Source organism: Salvelinus namaycush, chromosome 29, assembly GCF_016432855.1.
Source record: "Salvelinus namaycush isolate Seneca chromosome 29, SaNama_1.0, whole genome shotgun sequence".
NCBI classification, from domain to species: domain Eukaryota; kingdom Metazoa; phylum Chordata; class Actinopteri; order Salmoniformes; family Salmonidae; genus Salvelinus; species Salvelinus namaycush.
In genome coordinates, this window is record NC_052335.1 from 23,689,609 (window position 1) to 23,705,394 (window position 15,786).

General features: G+C 43.9%; 1 protein-coding gene across 1 annotated transcript in view; it reads right to left on the reverse strand.

Annotated features, from left to right (window-relative positions):
• LOC120024019 (DNA polymerase zeta catalytic subunit-like) overlaps positions 1–15,786 on the reverse strand; it is a 116,188-nt gene that overhangs the window by 39,304 nt on the left and 61,098 nt on the right. Inside the window, exons 5-11 of the mRNA XM_038968104.1 lie at positions 8,617–8,737; positions 8,086–8,180; positions 6,406–6,510; positions 3,330–3,414; positions 1,415–1,560; positions 808–912; positions 279–513 (exon numbers count right to left, since the gene is read on the reverse strand). Of these exons, the coding sequence (XP_038824032.1) occupies positions 279–513; positions 808–912; positions 1,415–1,560; positions 3,330–3,414; positions 6,406–6,510; positions 8,086–8,180; positions 8,617–8,737 (892 nt within the window). The remainder of the gene's footprint in view (positions 1–278; positions 514–807; positions 913–1,414; positions 1,561–3,329; positions 3,415–6,405; positions 6,511–8,085; positions 8,181–8,616; positions 8,738–15,786) is intronic.

Below are 15,786 nucleotides of genomic sequence, written 5' to 3' on the forward strand. Positions count from 1 at the left end.
CGTCGCTTAAACTATTCACAGTCACGGCTCACCGCAGATGACCTTCATCCGACTGCCAAACATCTGCGTTTACTATCATGTGAATTCAGTGACAAGAGGAATCCAGCTCCTCAAGAAATAAGCATGAAAACTGGGGCACAAGATAGATGACATGCATTTTTTCAAAGAATTATGTAATTAGATTTGTTTTCTTCATTTAATAAGTTATTATTAAACTCATAATTCGTTCATATTGAGCAAAAAGAACAAGGCAAAGAAAGAAAAGAAAAATCAGTCACCTCTGTCTAGAAGACTGTTCTGGAAGGTCGCTGTCCCATCTCTGTGACATCATCAGACTGAGTTCTGCCTCCTCCCTCTCTAGCTCTGGCCCCTCCTCCTCCTCGTCACTGTTGTAGTGAGCGCTCCCTCCCCCGGGCAGAGCATGCTGGGAGTTCTGCCTCATAGGGGCTGCTCTGTACCCATCATCCTCCAGGCCTGCCAGCAGGTCCACCATGGCATGGTTCTGGCTGCTATCTGCAACACGCACACAGCAAACACAGCAGGGTAAGGGGAAATTACCTCTGAGGTCAATCAGCTCCATACTTATATGCTTTTCTTATGGGCTGGAGTTATAACTAGGGCCCGGCGCTTTTCCTGGTCAGATCATATGGTCAGATCAATCTCCTGGCGCTAGCTATGCTATATAAACAATATGTTGATTAAAAACAGATTTTTTCAATTAAAATGACATAAGATCAGTTGGATATGCTGTTCTCCATAGAGCAAATGAACACAGTAATCAGTAATCAGTGCGGTTTGTTTTCCTACCTAGTAAGGGGGAGTGGTTGGATCTTTGGGAGAGGGGGAGGAAGGTCTGGCTGCTTTCCAACAGACTCAGAATGGCCTCTTCGTCCACAATGGCCTCCCCCTGGTCTTTACCACAGTTCCTTTTAGTGTCTGAGTGGAGGGAAGAGAGGTGTGGGGGTGGGGGGAGCGAGACAGCGAGATGGAGCGAGACATGGGGAAAATGATTATTACTGACAAACAGAGTGCGTGTGTGTCCCAAATGGCAGCCTATTCCCTACATAGTGCCCTGGTCAAAAGTAGTGCACTATATAGGGAATATGGTGCCATTTGGGACACATGCACAGGGAGTGGTTCAGCATGAGGCCCAGCCATACTCCATCCTGGCTCTCTGTGTGTGCCAGATGCCTAGCCTCCCTGGCATGTCCACTGTTCCTACAGGAGACTTGGCAGACTGAGCGAACAGACTAGGCTAATGTAGATCAACACTGTGTGTCACACTTGAAATTCAGTCACAGTAGGAGAGTACAGTAGGAGAGTTTGGGGAGAATTAGGACAAATGTCGATCCACCTTCTCTGGCAGAAAGACACATTCTAGTGGAGGGTCGATAGGGAGATTTGTTGCTCTCACCAGTCTGAGAGTCTCTGTGAACCTCCACCTGGTTAGCTGGTGTACAATGCAGCACCTCTGGGGTCAGGACATCAGGGTATACAGACAGTTCAGCTGGGAAGGGATCCTGCTCCTCTGCCGCGCCCTCCACAGACCCAGACTGAGTCCTATTTAAAAAGAGGCATTAGTTCAAAGGGAGATAAGGGAGACTGTTGTGGGCATGTAACTGCTAAGGTTATCACCAGTCACAGACAGGGCTCCTGGGACAGCGCTGCAGCAGTCAGGTTTTATTAGCATCCCTTGTCTTAATCAGGAGACATGGCTGCAGTGTGTGTGTGAGAGAGGGAGAACGAGAGTGAGAGAAACAAGTGTGTGTGTACAGTGTGTGTAGGAGGAGGTATGAATGGAAAGCTGGCAAGTGGCCAGTGGTTCTTTGGGATTTACCCCAAATGCCTCTTGGCTACAGGCTTTCTGACTATCAGGCTCCGTCCTCCGCTTTGTTCCGTGCTGTACCCTTGCATTGCTTAGCAACTCACTACTTAGCAACTCAACTAAATATTGAAAAACATGCAAGGTGGAACTCAAAAAGGTGGAACAAGCAATGCCGGAATTAGCCCCCAAAAATATTTTAGACACTACTTCCCTTTCTCTACAAAAAAATAAATCATAATTTGTCATTGTGGGGAGGATGAAGGAATGCAGATGTGCTCCAGAGATGGGCCTGTGTGTGCATGACTGTCTCACTCTTTGTTAATTAGTCTCGTCACTAATGACTTTTGTGGCTACAGGGGGGAGCCTAGAAGGTGTCTGGGGATTCCTTCACCCCTTAACACATTTCAGCCCTACTGTTCTTACTGCAGTACAGCCTGTCTGAGGTTACAATCAGAGGGACATAGAGAGATACAGAGAGACACAGAGAGAGACACACAAATCAATTCAAAATAAAATAAAATGTTATTGGTCACATACACATATTTAGCAGATGTTATTGCGGGTGTAGCGAAATGCTTGTGTTCCTAGTTCCAACAGTGCAGTAATATCTAAAAATTCACAACAATACACACAAATCTAAAAGTAAAATAATAGAATTAAGAAATACATACAGTACCAGTCAAAAGTTTGGACACCTACTCATTCAAGGGGTTTTCTTTATACATTGTAGAATAATAGTGCGCGCGAGAGAGAGAGACTGTACTTGTATATGTGAAAGAGCGCCAGTCAACCAGTGAGAGTTGTGAGCTGGGCGTGTGTGTGTGTGTGTGTGTGTGGCACAGTTCTGCCAAGCCAAAGCTCCGCCAGGTGAGAGGAGATGGGTCCCTGTGCCAAGGCCCAAACTGCTCCCATACTGGCCTGTACCTGCCTTCGATAGAACCGTTTCATTTTCCTCCCTTGCTTTCCTCCCATTGGTAACAACTTATCTGGGCCTGATGTAACAGCACACACCGGACCAACTGCACTTTTATTTATCGAAGGAAATTATTTCTGCTCAGAAAGAAGGGGGAGCAGGGAGCAGAGAGAGAGATATACTAGACAGCACTGTAACCCAATCAACACCCTCCCTCCTTGCTCCCTGCTCATCTCTGGCCATTAAGATGAACCAGGAAGAGACATGCGGTCACCATCTTATACACAGTAGACAACAAAAAAGGCATTGGGAAAATAAGTAGACGTTTTAACATAAAGACCAGATGTAAATTCTCTCAAACCCCAATTTATGTGGTCTCCGGCGGTAGACATCATCTTGCTAACGAGATTGGAAGCAGCATATGTTTACTCTGAAAGACCAAGCACAGCCATTTACTCACGCAATGTGGAGCAACTGTCTGTCCATCGATGACTTATAGTCAAGTTGCCCTAAAGACTGGGAAAGTGATAAGCCTAGCCCACGTAAAAAAAAAAAACCCCAGCAAGATTGAGGGTGAAAGTTTTTACTTACACATCAAACTCATTTTCCTTCAGGATCTCCTTGAATCTCTTCATGAAGATCCTCTCGCTTTCCGTCGAGGCAACAAACCTGCGATCTGGAGGAGCATCAAATCAAATCAAATTTTATTGGTCACATACAGATTTAGCAGATGTTATTGTGGGTGTACAAAATGCTTGTAAAATGCATGGAACGCAGTCAGCGGTTTAATTATTACACTTTGATGTATGTCTGATGCACATGGGATAGCAGTCAGACTCAAGAGATAAGAATGACTCCTGACAGAGACAATACTAGATTATTTATTACCTCGGCTCACATTGAGCATATTCCAACAAGCAGACGATGGCACATTTTGCGGCATAGTCCTATATACACTCAGTAACCAGTTTAGTAGGTATTTCGAATTTGGCAGTACGTCTAACCGGCCTCACGACCGTATACCACGTGTAACTACGCCAGCCCAGGACTTCCACATCCAGCTTCTTCACCTGAGGGATCGTCTGAGACCAGCCACCTGGATAGCGGATGAAACTGTGTTTGCACAACCGAAGAATTTCTCCACAAGCTGTCAGAAACCATCTCAGGAAAGCTCATCTGGGTGCTCGTCGTCCTCACCAACGTCTTGACCCAACTGCAGTTTGACGCCGTAACCGACTTCATTGGGCAAATGCTCACCTTTGATGGCCAATGGCACGCTGGGGAGGTGTGCTCGTCACGGATGAATCCCGGTTTTCATCTGTACCGGTCAGATGGCAGACAGCGTATATGGCGTTATTTGGGCGAGTGGTTTGCTGATGTCAACGTTGTGAACAGAGTGCCGGTGGGGTTATGGTATGGGCAGGCATAAGCTACGGACAACGAACACAATTGCATTTTATCGATGGCAACCTGAATGCACAAATATACCGTGATGAGATCCTGAGACCCATTGTCGTGCCATTCATCCGCTGCCATCACCTCATGTTTCAGCATGATAATGTGCACTGCTGCATGTCACAAGGATCTGTACACAATTCCTGGAAGCAGAAAATGTCTCAGTTCTTCCATGGCCTGCATACTCACCAGATATGTCACCCATTGAGCATGTTTGGGATGCCCTGGTTCAACGCGTACGACAGTTTGTTTCAGTTCCCGCCAATATCCAGCAACTACGTACAGCCATTGAAGAGGAGTGGGACAACATTCCACAGGCCACAATCAACAGCCTGATCAACTCTATGGGAAGGAGATGTGTGACGCTGCATGAGGCAAATGGTGGTCACACCAGATACTGACTGGTTTTCTGATCCACACCCCTACCTTTTTTAAAGATATCTGTGACCATCAGATGCATATCTGTTTTCCCAGTCATGTGAAATCCATAGATTAGGGCCTAATGAATTAATTTTCATTAACTGATTTCCTTATATGAACTGTAACTCAGTAACATCTTTGAAATTGTTGCATGTTGCGTTTATATTTTTATTCAGTGTTGTACTGGGTCGGACCCTCCTTTGCCTCGAGAACAGCCTGAATTCTTTGGAGCATGGAAACATTGCTCAATTGGTATCAGGGACCTAACGTGTGCCCGGAAAGATTGTGCCCCACACCATTACACCACCGCCACCAGCCTGTACCGTTGACACCAGGCAGGATGGGGCCATGGACTCATGCAGTTTATGCCAAATCCTGACTCAGCCATTAGTATGACGTAACAGGAATAGGGATTCGTCAGACCAGGCAATGTTTTTCCACTCCTCAATTGTCCAGTGTTGGTGGTCGTGTGCCCACTGGAGCCGCTTCTTCTTGTTTTTATCCATTTACATGAACGGGGTCGTACCTAATAAACTGGCCACAGTGTATATTCAGTCAAAAAGCATGTAGACCTGCTAGACGTTTGATTGTGGTGCTAACTAATGGAGGATTTGGCTGTGGGGAGGTATAGCTCTGTCCATCACTCACCCTGTGACTTTGGGATCTCTATCTGAGATGACTGGTTCACTCACCCTGTGACTGTGGGGTCTCGATCTGAGATGACTGGTTCACTCACCCTGTGACTGTGGGGTCTCGATCTGAGATGACTGGTTCACTCACCCTGTGACTGTGGGGTCTCGATCTGAGATGACTGGTTCACTCACCCTGTGACTGTGGGGTCTCGATCTGAGATGACTGGTTCACTCACCCTGTGACTGTGGGGTCTCGATCTGAGATGACTGGTTCACTCACCCTGTGACTGTGGGGTCTCGATCTGAGATGACTGGTTCACTCACCCTGTGACTGTGGGGTCTCGATCTGAGATGACTGGTTCACTCACCCTGTGACTGTGGGGTCTCGATCTGAGATGACTGGTTCACTCACCCTGTGACTTTGGGATCTCTATCTGAGATGACTGGTTCACTCACCCTGTGACTGTGGGGTCTCGATCTGAGATGACTGGTTCACTCACCCTGTGACTGTGGGGTCTCGATCTGAGATGACTGGTTCACTCACCCTGTGACTGTGGGGTCTCGATCTGAGATGACTGGTTCACTCACCCTGTGACTGTGGGGTCTCGATCTGAGATGACTGGTTCACTCACCCTGTGACTGTGGGGTCTCGATCTGAGATGACTGGTTCACTCACCCTGTGACTGTGGGGTCTCGATCTGAGATGACTGGTTCACTCACCCTGTGACTGTGGGGTCTCGATCTGAGATGACTGGTTCACTCACCCTGTGACTGTGGGGTCTCGATCTGAGATGACTGGTTCACTCACCCTGTGACTGTGGGGTCTCGATCTGAGATGACTGGTTCACTCACCCTGTGACTGTGGGGTCTCGATCTGAGATGACTGGTTCACTCACCCTGTGACTGTGGGGTCTCGATCTGAGATGACTGGTTCACTCACCCTGTGACTGTGGGGTCTCGATCTGAGATGACTGGTTCACTCACCCTGTGACTGTGGGGTCTCGATCTGAGATGACTGGTTCACTCACCCTGTGACTGTGGGGTCTCGATCTGAGATGACTGGTTCACTCACCCTGTGACTGTGGGGTCTCGATCTGAGATGACTGGTTCACTCACCCTGTGACTGTGGGGTCTCGATCTGAGATGACTGGTTCACTCACCCTGTGACTGTGGGGTCTCGATCTGAGATGACTGGTTCTTCTCTCGTCGTCTCTGCTTCTCGTCCTCCCAGATGACCTGCAGGCCAGGATTCCTGGCAATCTGATCTACACACACACACACCACACACACCACACACCACACACACACACACACACACACACACACACACACACACACACACACACACACACACACACACACACTTTAGCATAGATCCCTACACATAAATCTCTGCACATCCCTCTCTATCCTTTTATCTACCGTCAGTTGGATGAAGGCCTTTTTCAAGAAGAGAACATTGACGCACACATAGGAATGTGACGATTATAGAATTTGGGGTAATGATTAATTGTCACGGTTACTGTCATAATTGTCCTTAGAGATATATTATATAGAGAAAATGATCTACAACATATGAATACAACACAGCTTTGGAGACACCCCTGTTAAATTATTATTTATTTTTTTACTCATTGTTTTGACTGCTTAGAACTTTTGGAAATAAAGCTTCTCCTGCTGGCTATGCCGTTCTGATCTTAAAATGATTACAACTTGATGCAAAAATGAAAAACTGCATTTGGGTAAATTATTTCTACTTTAGTATAAAGTGAATTCCCCCTTCTCCTAAAATAAATGTAATAAGACAATACATTTTGTAGTTGACGGTTTTTGTCCATAATTGTCGGTTACACGATTATACAACGATTGTGCCAGCCCTACTCACACAAAGCAAAGTTAAAGATCATAGATCCAGAGCCAACCACTCAGAACTAGGCACAAACTCAAAATCATAGAATCAGTCTTCAACCATTTCCTTTTCAACAGAGAGTTTGTATATCCGTTTTTGGGGCAGATGGAAAATCTACGTGCCAAGACCACATATGTGAACTGCCATGGTGTGCCCCCTCTTTCTACCTTGTGCAGATAATTGTGTGTGTGTGTGTGTGTGTGTGTGTCCATTGCCAACACTCCATATTATGAGCACAGCTAATCTAAAACACAATCAAAATGCAATCACTTTGTTTCTTTTGTTCCTAGTATGTATCAAGAATAGCAGGAAGTCTGTAAAAAGAGTTCATTGTGAATTGAGAAATTGGAACACATTCCAGCAACAGATGAATATTCATACATGTCTCTGCATGTTCTAAACAGTGTTCTCTTTTTGCTTTAAGTTCTCAGTTCAATATGCTCTTCCACCCTACATCCCCATTTCCAATTCCCTCTCCCTCCCCCCTCTCCAGACAGAAGGCAGACAGATAGGGTGAGTGGACAGTGTTTGTTTTGGGCCGGATGGTCACTGATCTCATGCTCCAATGTGCTGGAGAGCAGGAGCCTGGCAGTGTGGTAAGAGACTGACAGCGTTTGATCTGGAGGCCTCCGTCGCTCATCTGTGTCACATAGGCTGCGCCCCAAATGGCACGCTATTCCCTTTATAGGGCTCCTTTAGGGATTCTAGTCAAACGTAGTGCACTACAGGGAATAGAATGCCATTTGAGAGGCAACCACTGATGTGGAAAAGCCACCATCACTCAACTGTGTTACATAGTCAGAGCAGAAGTGAGTCAGTAGCCATCCCCTCCCTCAGGCTCTCCCTCATGTGCGCCGAACGTGTCTGCCTGACTGACTGGTTGACTGTTTGATCTATGACAAAAAAAAGTGTTCAAGTTTGTTGTCCTTACTGTCTATCTCCAGACGGTTGAGGATGTCTGCAGCCACAGCATCTGCCTCCAGCTCACACGTACTCTGTTTCTCCACATCCTCCAGGACTAGAGAACTACATCACACAGAGAGAGAGAGAAGAGAGAAGAGAGAGAGAAGAGAGAGAAGAGAGAGAAGAGAGAGAAGAGAGAGAGAGAGAGAGAGAGAGAGAGAGAGAGAGAGAGAGAGAGGAGGGTATATAGACCTAATGACATTTGAAATGTATTTTGGAATGTCGGTGAGTGTAATGTTTACTGTTAATTTGTATTGTTTATTTCACTTTTGTTTATTATATACTTCACTTGCTTTGGCAATGTTAACATACGTTTCCCATGCCAATAAAACCCTTAAATTGAATTGAGAGGAGGGTGCGAGAGATCAAATCAACCTTACACAGAAAACAAAAACTCAAAAAGAAACCACAGTTATCATGTACAAACAAGAGCTAAAAAGCTGACACCGTAGAGGCCCACAACATGTGAATGGAGCCCGTCAGAGCAGGTGTGGCTCACCAGGGTGTGGCATCGTCCTGCCAGCAGACAAACGTGCCTCCCAGGGTACTGCCACTCAGTTTGGAGGTACAGGGGCTCTTCAAGGGTCTGGTGCTGGGTCTGCTGCGGAAGCCCTGGTGATCTGGGGGAGACCCCTCTGTTACACACACACACACACACACACACACACACACACACACACACACACACACACACACACACACACACACACACACACACACACACACACACACACACACACACACACACACACACACACACACACACACACACACACACACACACACACACACACATCAATGTGAGTCATGTGTTGGAAGTCAATCTGAGGAGATTTATTGCTGAGACAGTCCACAAACATTGTGCTTTCAACATACAGCAAGACTAAAAAAGCATACCAGCTCAGTATTTCAAATTGATTTGGATCTACACAGATTTTTTACACAGAGTTTTCAAATGTCTGTCATCGTCTTCATCCCAGATTACAAACTCACTTTCGAGTTGGCGCAATACTAAAACGTATGTAAACATTGTCACAGCGCTTTGGTCTCTTTCTACTTTTTGGTTCTTTGCAACTCCTTTTCCATTGATTGCATGAAATCCAGAGGTGGATTTAGCTTTCAAGCACTCTCTTTATCTGGGAGGAGTTCCTGGCCGATTCATGAACCCTTCCATGCCTGGTGGTGTGATGCTGGGTTCTGCCTCCCCTGGCCCAGGAGAGACTTGCTCAGGCATGAAGAGCAGTGCAGAGTGGAGATACCTGTCCCATCTCGGCTCGAGATTAGCACTTACTAAGCCTTTGTCAAGATCAAACAGAAAATACCTATCTGCCGCTTTATTCACAGCCATCAGGCAGGAGAGAAAGGGTGTGGAGCGTGAAGCCAAGGCCAAGTTCAACCCTCTGATCTGAGATACCTCCCCTGATCCTCCACTCCCACGGAAATACCTCCCCTGTTCTACCACTATCTCCCTCCCACTGAGGGGCCTTGTGATTCTCAGGTTCACTTCCAGGGATGAAGGGAGGTAGGAGGTAGGGAGTCCATGTCTGACTGCCCCCCGGCCTCAACCCTCAGATTACAGGCTCGACTTTATCATTCTCACTAGGAGATATCAAATGTCCCAGCTTGGCTTGTTGCTGCGGCTTTGTTTTGGTTGGCAGAGGAGAGGCGGGAGGTCATATTAATACTAAACAGCTGTGTAAAGTACAAGTTCAATAAACAACCGAGTTCAAAAGGTCAGAAGTAAATAGATCCAAGCTCTTACTGGTTTATTTCTCTAGATTGACGTCAGGGTGTTTGTTTGTCCAGCTCTGTGAAACAGAGGAAGAGACTGATGATATTACTAGGAATGGGCCTCGGGCTCCTGGATTGGGTGACATACAGGGATGTGGCCTGGATCTCTCAATCTTGTGCATAATGACTTATTGTCTGTAACAGGCTGGCGGTGTTCCAGAATGCTCTGGGGTTCCAGGAGAATGTACAGGAGGCAGGAGCTAAGAGTTACTCCTCTAGTCTAGTTTCAGGGCTGCAGGGGGGCTGCCACCTGTCCGGCACCCCATTGCTTCTAGTTCTCCCTCCCTCTTCATCTGTCCTTCTGTTGTAAGCTTTGCTGTGTGTTTGCAAGGTGTATTATTCAAAGCACTGTCATTGTAGAGCTTTATGATTAAAACCTTCTCTAATCTATCTATATGGTCAGGTCTTTGAAAGGCCAGGGTGTCATCTGGTTGGCACTCTTTCAAAAATGTCACACTGACCAGGATGCATTAGGTAGCAGGACAAGGAGGTGGTGTGTGTACACCTGTGTGAGATAGATGGTGTGAGCTAGAGAAGCAGCAGAGGCATCTCAAGGCCATTGTAAAGAAATGTACTAATACATCATGACACAAAGCATGGCAGCTTTCACTCTCTCCTTGTCCTCCCTTACAGCCTCCCCACAGAGCCAGAGCACGGTGGAGGAGGTGGCCTATAGCCTGGGTTGTCTGTCCATCAGAGCAGAAAACAGCCTTGATCTGATATGACTGGGCATGCTGCAACTACATAGTCCTCAACCACATCAAACACTAACAGTAATATCAACCACATCCAACAGTAATATCAACCACATCTAACAGTAAAATCAACCACATCTAACACTAACATTAATATCAACCACATCTAACACTAACATTAATATCAACCACATCTAACCAAATCTGAGGTTTGTAGGTTTCCCTATCCAATATACAGTGTCTATGGGGTCATATTGCACTTCCTAAGGCTTCCACTAAATGCCAACAGTCTTTAGAACCTTGTTTGATGCTTCTACTGTGAGGGATGAGGGAATGAGAGCTGATTGAGTCAGGGGTCTGGCAGAGTGCCACGAGCTCACTCAGGTGCACCCCGTGAGAGGTAGCTTCGTTCCTTTTCGTTTCTAAAGACAAAGGAATTCTCCGGTTTAAACATTATTGAAGATTTATGTTAAAAACATCCTAAAGATTGATCCTATACATCGTTTGACATGTTTCTACGAACTGTAATGGAATTCTTAGACTTTTTGTCTGGCCTGCGCGTCATGAATTTGGATTTTTGAACTAAACGCTTGTCATGATGTTGCCTGCTTGGGTACTGCAAACCCCATCCCCCTCTCCCTGCCTCTCCCTTTCCTACCACAACCCATGCGGTGATCACAGAGAGATGTCGTAAATTCCTGAGAATCTCCTCATGGCCAAACACTATTAAGAGAGAGGGTAAACTTTCAGGACAAAGGAATTCTCTTCCACCTCACAGAACTTGAGGACCCGCCCCTGAGCCAGTTGGGTCAGAGACCATGGGACAGCCCCTCTCTGCTATCTGAATAAAAGCCAACTCTAAGAAATTACCATTAGACCATGTTTATCCCCCATGGGGAGAACGAAGGTTAATGTAACATTGCTGAATCTTCAACCATACCACGTGGTTAAAACTCTTATACGAATAATAACACGTTTTGATATTGACTACTAGTCTGCAGCTAGGAATTCGGTATCATTGAACGCGAAGAAAGACAACCGCCGAAACAAGCATTCTACAACGAATGTCACTCTGAACAATCCACAATAACTACGACAGAAGGAACTCCAACAAAACGAACTTCTCTCCAACGATCAAGACGACACACAATGAGCGTAAATATATATATATTGATTGCAATTGTTCCCGAATGAGTGAGCGTTCATGTGTAAAGGATTAGCATGTCAATTGTTATAATTATGAACTCTGTATTGACTTCTTGGTCGAACGCCAATTTTTCCTTTGTCTAACAAGCTGCCATGCCGGTTTAGCCCCCTAGGGCCTATTTCTCCCATCATTTCATGTAACCCTTTTAAAGTTTGTTTGTTTGTTTATGCATTTCTGTGAATTAATTAGTTAGTAATAAATAAATGATTTAAGACAATTGATGTATGGATGACTCATAGTGAAGACTGGGTTCGTGCAGATAATCAACAATTTACGACGTTTGGAATGAGACTAACGTGAGGTAAAGTAAATAAATCATTAATTAGAGGACTATTGATCAGATATGAAAATATCTGAAAGGTTATATTGGGAAATTATAACTTTGTAATCTAATAACTTTCCCTGGTGCCCTCGAATTCATAGTTAATTAGTTACGTTATTACTCAAGTGATCGCGTAATCCCTAATTACAGGAATCTTTGATAAAAACTATAAGTCTTCAATTTAACGATAGCAAAGACACGACACGCGCGAACAAAAAGGAGGTATTTGGACATAAATTATGGACTTTATCGAACAAAACAAATCTCAGTTCCATTTATTATGGAACTGAGATTCCTGGGAGTGCATTCTGATGAAGATCATGAAAGGTAAGTGAATATTTATAATGCTATTTCTGACTTCTGTTGACTCCACAACATGGCGGGTACCTGTATTGCTTGTTTTTGTGTCTGAGCGCCGTACTCAGATTATTGCATGGTGTGCTTTTTCCGTAAAGTTCTTTTGAAATCTGACACAGCGGTTGCATTAAGGAGAATGTAGAAAGTACTGGAGAAAGTACTGACCTAACATAATCAGATGGTGTGCTTTCGTCGTAAAGCCTTTTTGAAATTGGACACTGTGGTGGGATTAACAACAAATTTATCTTTAAAATGGTGTAAAATACTTGTATGTTTGAGGAATTTTAATTATGAGATTTCTGTTGTTTGAATTTGGCGCCCTGCACTTTCACTAGCTGTTGTCAAGTCGATCCCGTTAACGGGATCTCAGCCGTAAGAAGTTAACCACATCTAACACCAACAGTAATATCAACCACATCTAAAACTAACAGTAATATTACCACATCTAACAGTAATATCAACCACATCTAACAGTAATATCAACCACATCTAACACTAACATCAATATCAACCACATCTAAAACTAACAGTAATATCAACCACATCTAACAGTAATATCAACCACACCTAACACTAACATTAATATCAACCACATCTAACACTAACATCAATATCAACCACATCTAAAACTAACAGTAATATCAACCACATCAAACACTAACATTAATATCAACCACATCAAACATTAATATCAACCACATCTAAAACTAACAGTAATATCAACCACATCTAAAACTAACAGTAATATCAACCACATCTCACAGTAATATCAACCACATCTAACACTAACATTAATATCAACCACATCAAACAGCAATATCAATCACATCTAACAGTAATATCAACCACATCTAACACTAACATTAATATCAACCACATCTAAAACTAACAGTAATATCAACCACATCTGACAGTAATATCAACCACATCTAACACTAACATTAATATCAACCACATCTAACAGTAATATCAACCACATCTAACACTAACATTAACATCAACCACATCTAACAGTAATATACACCACATCTAACACTAACATTAATATCAACCACATCTAACAGTAATATCAACCACATCTGACACTAACATTAATATCAACCACATCTAACAGTAAAATCAACCACATCTGACAGTAATATCAACCACATCTAACACTAACATTAATATCAACCACATCTAACAGTAATATCAACCACATCTAACACTAACAGTAACATCAACCACATCTAACAGTAATATCAACCACATCTAACAGTAATATACACCACATCTAAAACTAACAGTAATATTACCACATCTGACAGTAATATCAACCACATCTAACAGTAATATCAACCACATCAAACACTAACAGTAACATCAACCACATCTAACAGTAATATCAACCACATCTAACAGTAATATACACCACATCTAACAGTAATATACACCACATCTAACACAAACAGTAATATCAACCACATCTAACAGTAATATCAACCACATCTAACACTAACATTAATATCAATCACATCTAACACTAACATTAATATCAACCACATCTAACTGTAATATCAATCACATCTAACAGTAATATCAACCACATCTAACACAAACAGTAATATCAACCACATCTAACTGTAATATCAATCACATCTAACACTAACAGTAATATCAACCACATCTATTTTTTTATTTTTTATTTCACCTTTATTTAACCAGGTAGGCTAGTTGAGAACAAGTCCTCATTTGCAACTGCGACCTGGCCAAGATAAAGCATAGCATCTAACAGTAATATCAACCACATCTAACAGTAATATCAACCACATCTAACAGTAATATACACCACATCTAACATTAATATCAATCACATCTAACAGTAATATCAACCACATCTAACACTAACTGTAGAAAAGGCCCATGGAGTTGGTGGAATAATCCTTTAATTCATGGCCACTTACTCAGCTGGGCCAGAGCGCTTTAATTAGGTCAGGTGGCAATGACCGACAGATCTCATCCACATAAAAGGAGGAAAACGGCATCGCCTGATCTCGCTGCTTTCTCTTCCTTAACTCCGTCTGCTCGAAGTTCTGTGCGTCCATGAATCCACGTAAGTCCACCGACTCTGTTACCTTTCATCTGAACTATCTGTTGCGAGCGGGAGAGTGGGCCATCAGTTATTGTTTATAGTTATTATCGCGGAGCGCGGCTTGGAGCGCACGCTTCAAACATATTGTGTAATGTGAATTGTAAATGATCGCGGCCATACGGATCCTCATAGGCCAATTATGCAATCGATATGGTTAATATGTAATTAAATTAATTCCATGTACACATGAAGACCAATTGAAAGGGTGAAATGAGAAACGTCATTGTTTGCTAACTGATCGACTTTGATATCAAACTAAAGGAGATTATAGATTGAATGACCATTCACTGTTTGTATTTATTTCATGATTTATGAGAAATAGTTAAGAGCCTAAATGACTCACAGGTGATTACTATTGACTTCTTAATTAATGAACTGGATTGTTGAATTCCCTAATTATGTTAATAATGAATGATTGTTATGATTTGATCTTTGTGATTATGAATTTGATTGGATACGTGTTATTTTGTTTCCTTTGTTATGCAGCACAGACTACTCAGTAAATATACCACTTTATGGTTAAAGGAATTCCTGCCTCAGTCTCATCCATTCTTTTGTCACCTGACACGTGACCACCTGTTCACCTGACCTCCTTCGGAATGTAGAGATGCTCTGGAAGATGGACACCTTCTCCAACCGGAAGCTACAGGAGGTCACCCGCTCAAAACATGACTCCTATGCATTAGACCTCCTGGAGAAGCGCACCACCACCACTGAACTGGATGGCGTTCAGAAGTACGCAACCCCACTGCTACGGGTGCCCAACCATCCTCTTCTGGCAACCACAACACGGGCTGTACTCCCACTACTGCGTGGAACGGAGCGACGCCTGGTGAAGAATCCTGAGCTTGCTGAAGTTCATAACCGGGAGATTCATAACCTTGTGAAGGCAGGCTATGTCACAAAAGTGACCGCTCATGAAGAGGGAAACCCACTCAGCGAATCCTGGTATCTCCCTCACCATGTTATCCAGCAACACGGTGGGAAGTACAGACTTGTCTTCAACTGTTCATTCCAAGCTGCTGGTCAAAGCCTGAATGACTGTCTACTCCCGGGACTAACCTTAGGTCCTTCCTTGCTCGGTGTCCTTCTCCGGTTCCGGCAGCACTCTACAGCCATCAGTGGAGACATCAAAGCCATGTTTCATCAGATTCGTCTACTGCCTT